Here is a 4,052-nt window from a genome sequence, read left to right as displayed (position 1 = left end):
TCCGGGAGTGACGCGCTGCCAAGATGGCGACGGCTGGCTCCGCCCACTTTGAGCTTCAAAAACCTCTTCAGGAACCTACGGGTGACGTCACGGACACTACGTCCATGTTTTTATAGTCTATGGTCCTTGCTGAATAAAAGTATTAAATTCTTAAAAAAAAAAAAACTAACACACCACAAACTTTTGAACGGTAGTGTGTGTATATACAGATTTTCCCATCAAGCTGTTCCATTTTCCTTCGTGTTTATGAAATGTGACAGTGTGCAAGTCTGTGTCTGATCTTCTGTACTGCTGGTGTTTTTCAGGGTACGTTTCTCGTGACTCAGGCCGTCTCGAAGGCTTTAGTTTCTGCAGGCGCTGTGAAGGGCTCCATCATCACTGTGGGCAGCATAGTGGGCAAGGTCAAACATTTAGAGCAATATCAATTTGTACTACATAGATAATATAGTGGACATTTAACAAAGCCATTAACATTTTCGGACCTTTAGTTCCATACTGTTTCTTAAATGTCTGTTTCTTTGTCTGTAGGTTGGGAATATCGGGCAGGTGAATTACTCCGCTTCTAAAGCAGGAGTGGAGGGACTCACGCGAACCGCTGCCAAAGAGCTGAGCAAGTGTGTGAGCATTTTACTGACGTCACACTGTAACTGAAACATATTTACAGACCTGCAGACATTGTACCCATTTTATGTTTTGCTTTAGGGTTTGTGGTGCTGCTCATGTCTTAGTTATGGATTGTAAACAAAAGAGAGAGCCTGTCTCTTTATGTTCTATATTTTAAAAATTAAATTTAAAAATGTTGCTTTTAGGTTTGGTATTCGCTGCAACTGTGTCCTGCCAGGGTTCATCACTACACCCATGACAGATAAAGTACCAGAGAAAGTCATCGATAAAGTGAAAAAGAATGTTTCTGGCTTCAGATGAATAAAATGAGCTGATTATTTGTGCACAAGTCATTTAGTCTCAGTAATTTCTTAGAAAGTGGCTGTTTTTTCTTAGATGTAAAACAGCTTTGAACTTTGGTAAAGGATCTTAAGATTTGATTACCTGATTACTTAGATTGTTTGAGTTGAAATTGCATGGTTGACGTTGTCAGACAGCTTACCACGCTAAAGCCACTTCTGTAACTCAGCATTATTTTTGGTTATTTTGTGCAGCTCACAGCCGTCATTCCAATGGGAAGGATGGGAGAACCTGCTGGTAAATAATGTTTCATTGTACAAAAACATTTTCATATATATAGTAACCATCCAAACCAGTTATTAAAACACTGTTTTGTGTGACACAAGTAGGTTTATGAAAATTTTTTTTTTTTAGATATATAAATATATCACCCTTGCTTGTCTGTGCAGAAGTAGCTGATGCATGTGCCTTTCTGGCTTCTGATGACAGTCGATATATTACTGGAATCAGCATTGAAGTTGCTGGTAAGAAGCTTGATCTGAACAGCAGAAACACTACAGAAAACCTGTGTGATTTCATTCTCAATTTGTTCTGAATTGACATGGGTTTTTCTCTTTAATCATTGCAGGTGGACTCTTCATTGGCTGAAAACTATTGAATAACACTAAACTGTTCACCAGCTCTGTGCCTTCATCGTTGTGAAATTGTCCTATTTAAGACATACAGCTGCTGCACAAATAGCATATAAAATAACACGTAGCAGATCTATACAGGTGGAGCTGGGGAAGGTGGAGGGTTTCAGAGAACTCTGAAAGCGCGCTGCAGGAATCTCAAGTGAATGCTAGCCAGCCATATAAATGCAAGGCAGTAAGCTCATTGGCTGCGTATGCAGCATGAACCAATCAGCTTGTGCCAAGTCGTTTAACTCTCTGAATATCATCAGTTACGTTAACACCCCGTCAGAATGCGCCATCTAGAGTTTCATGACTGAACTATATATTTATACAATTAAAGTGTGAATAATTTATACTGAACCCACTTTTAAAAAACAATTAAGTTGACACAGGAGGAAATGTGTTGATGTGTGGTTTAATGGGAACTTTTGGACAAGTCAAGGAATTAAACCAGTCGACATTTCAAAACCCAGACTAATAGAGCAGAAACAAAATGCATCATTTAGATGAAGGGTTTGAAGGAAAGTGGGCAGATTACATATGATGGTTTCACCAAGGCACACGCTGTTCAGGTGTTTAAAGGTGAAAATGGGAGTTTGGCTCAGAAGAGTGCAGATGCAGATCAAATATTAGCAAAAGCATCATGTGACCATGACAACGGGGAAAAGAACAACAAAGGAGTCCAGCAGCTCTTTAAATAGATGATATATTACACAAACAGATTTCCAAGTACTTACATAAAACAAGTTTTAGCACCATATTTTATAAAGACAGATGTTCGTCCTAGCAGTATTGTCCTTGTGAGAAAACCACACAAACAACTTTTAATTCACAAATACTTTTTTATAGCTTTTCATTCCCCTCACCATGTTAAAAAAAAAAAAAAAAGAAACAAAAAATATACATAAAAAAACAAACCACCATCATTTTTCTTCCCTCTCCTTCCTCGTCCTGTCCCTTCTCCACTGCTGTCTGGATCCTGAGACATTTTTGTGTTTGTGTCTCCACCTGCACCAAACTCTCCTGAACCTCAAGCTGCAATGGAAATACACTCTAATAATGCAACGTGATCTAATATCACCAAGTAAGTGTATATTTATCCAGAGAAGGCAGATTTGCTTTCTGGGGTTTGATTTACATATTTAATAGATTGATGAAAAGCTACAGGAAATAATTACAGACGAATACCACATTATTTTGTACTGCAAGTCTTGGTCATTTTCTTGTGAGCACCTGTTTGTTTCACAAAATAAATACAATAAAATATTTCTGTACAAATGGTTCTTATGCACAATTCCAGCCTGAACACTGTCCGCACGAAAGGTCAAAGGTCACAAACCTGTGGGTTTGTCAATACTCAATGCTGTGGGTCAAAATAGCAAAAGTGCTGAAAGCGTGCATATTATCAGAAATGTTTTTTTTTTTGAAAGAGCTCTGTAATGAAATAATAACCAGCTTATATACTTTCACTAAAAAATACTGAACTGGTAAATCGGCAGCATGTTTACGGCATGTCTAAAAAAAAATTCAAATTCAATACACTTTTACACTGTAAATGGCTTTTCATTGCATATGCTGATGACAGTTGCTGGTGTGATTTGAAATCATTCTAATGGAATTTTCATGCTCCGCTTCCGTTCCTCAGTTTAAATGTCGCACCTGCAGATCATTCTACTCTATAAGGTAAGGAAGGAAGTGAGGAGGGGGCGGTGATCAGGCATGGAGGTAGGAAGAGTGGAACGTCTCGGAAGAGAAACAGTGGGGAGGGGAGCTGTAGGAGAGAGAGGGGGCCGAAACGGGAGGGTCTTCCGCTTTAGGCCAGCAGTGTCTGCTCCAACACAGAATATCTTCTCTTCTCTCCTGCGAGAACGGCTTTCTTCTCCTCCGTTGCTGGGAGTGTTTTTCCCTGGGTGTGCAACTTTGGTTCACAACAATGTGTGTGTGTGTGTGTGTGAGTGCATGTGTGTGAGTCTACTGATTACACGTAATTTTAAATGTCTTTTTTTAGTGTTGGCACATCTCTATGTGGTGGTATTTATGTCTAGGTTTTAAGTGCATGATTAATGAGTATGTGTGTGTGTGTGTGTGTGTTCTCGTTTGTATTGGTGATTGTATTCTCCTTGCCCTCAGCATGTGTGAGTTTATCCCAGGAAACAGACAGGTCCCACTTCAAAACCAAATTTCTGATTGTCCTCCCCAAAGTCTGAGATCCTGATGTCCAGCAGAGGGAGCTGCTCCACCTGAGGTGTGTTCACCTCCAGCACTGTCCTGTCCAAGCCTTTACGATACTGCAGAGGGAAAAGATGGAAAAAAATATTTAGGAATAGAATACCTCAACCATTGTATTATGTTAAAAGTCTGGGTATGATTGTTATGTTAATTGTATTCAATAAAAGCCACCAAAAATCACACTATTTTGAAAAAAAATTAAAACTATTTAACAACTTTTTTAAACGTAAAAAAAAATAAATAAAT

At 38.9% G+C, this 4,052-nt stretch overlaps 1 protein-coding gene across 1 annotated transcript in view; it reads left to right on the top strand.

Moving 5' to 3' along the window:
- The window catches only part of hsd17b8 (hydroxysteroid (17-beta) dehydrogenase 8), a 3,214-nt gene extending 1,614 nt beyond the window's left edge, over positions 1 to 1,600 (top strand). The window contains exons 4-9 of the mRNA XM_016567441.1: positions 306 to 401; positions 529 to 614; positions 810 to 894; positions 1,158 to 1,200; positions 1,353 to 1,427; positions 1,532 to 1,600. Of these exons, the coding sequence (XP_016422927.1) occupies positions 306 to 401; positions 529 to 614; positions 810 to 894; positions 1,158 to 1,200; positions 1,353 to 1,427; positions 1,532 to 1,551 (405 nt within the window). The 3' untranslated portion in view covers positions 1,552 to 1,600. The remainder of the gene's footprint in view (positions 1 to 305; positions 402 to 528; positions 615 to 809; positions 895 to 1,157; positions 1,201 to 1,352; positions 1,428 to 1,531) is intronic.
- Positions 1,601 to 4,052: the final 2,452 nt, after the last annotated feature.

This window comes from Sinocyclocheilus rhinocerous, unplaced genomic scaffold (genome assembly GCF_001515625.1).
Source record: "Sinocyclocheilus rhinocerous isolate Xijiao unplaced genomic scaffold, SAMN03320098_v1.1 scaffold422, whole genome shotgun sequence".
NCBI lineage: Eukaryota > Metazoa > Chordata > Actinopteri > Cypriniformes > Cyprinidae > Sinocyclocheilus > Sinocyclocheilus rhinocerous.
Note: the sequence above shows the minus strand (reverse complement) of the source record. Positions and strands in the feature narration are given on the sequence as shown.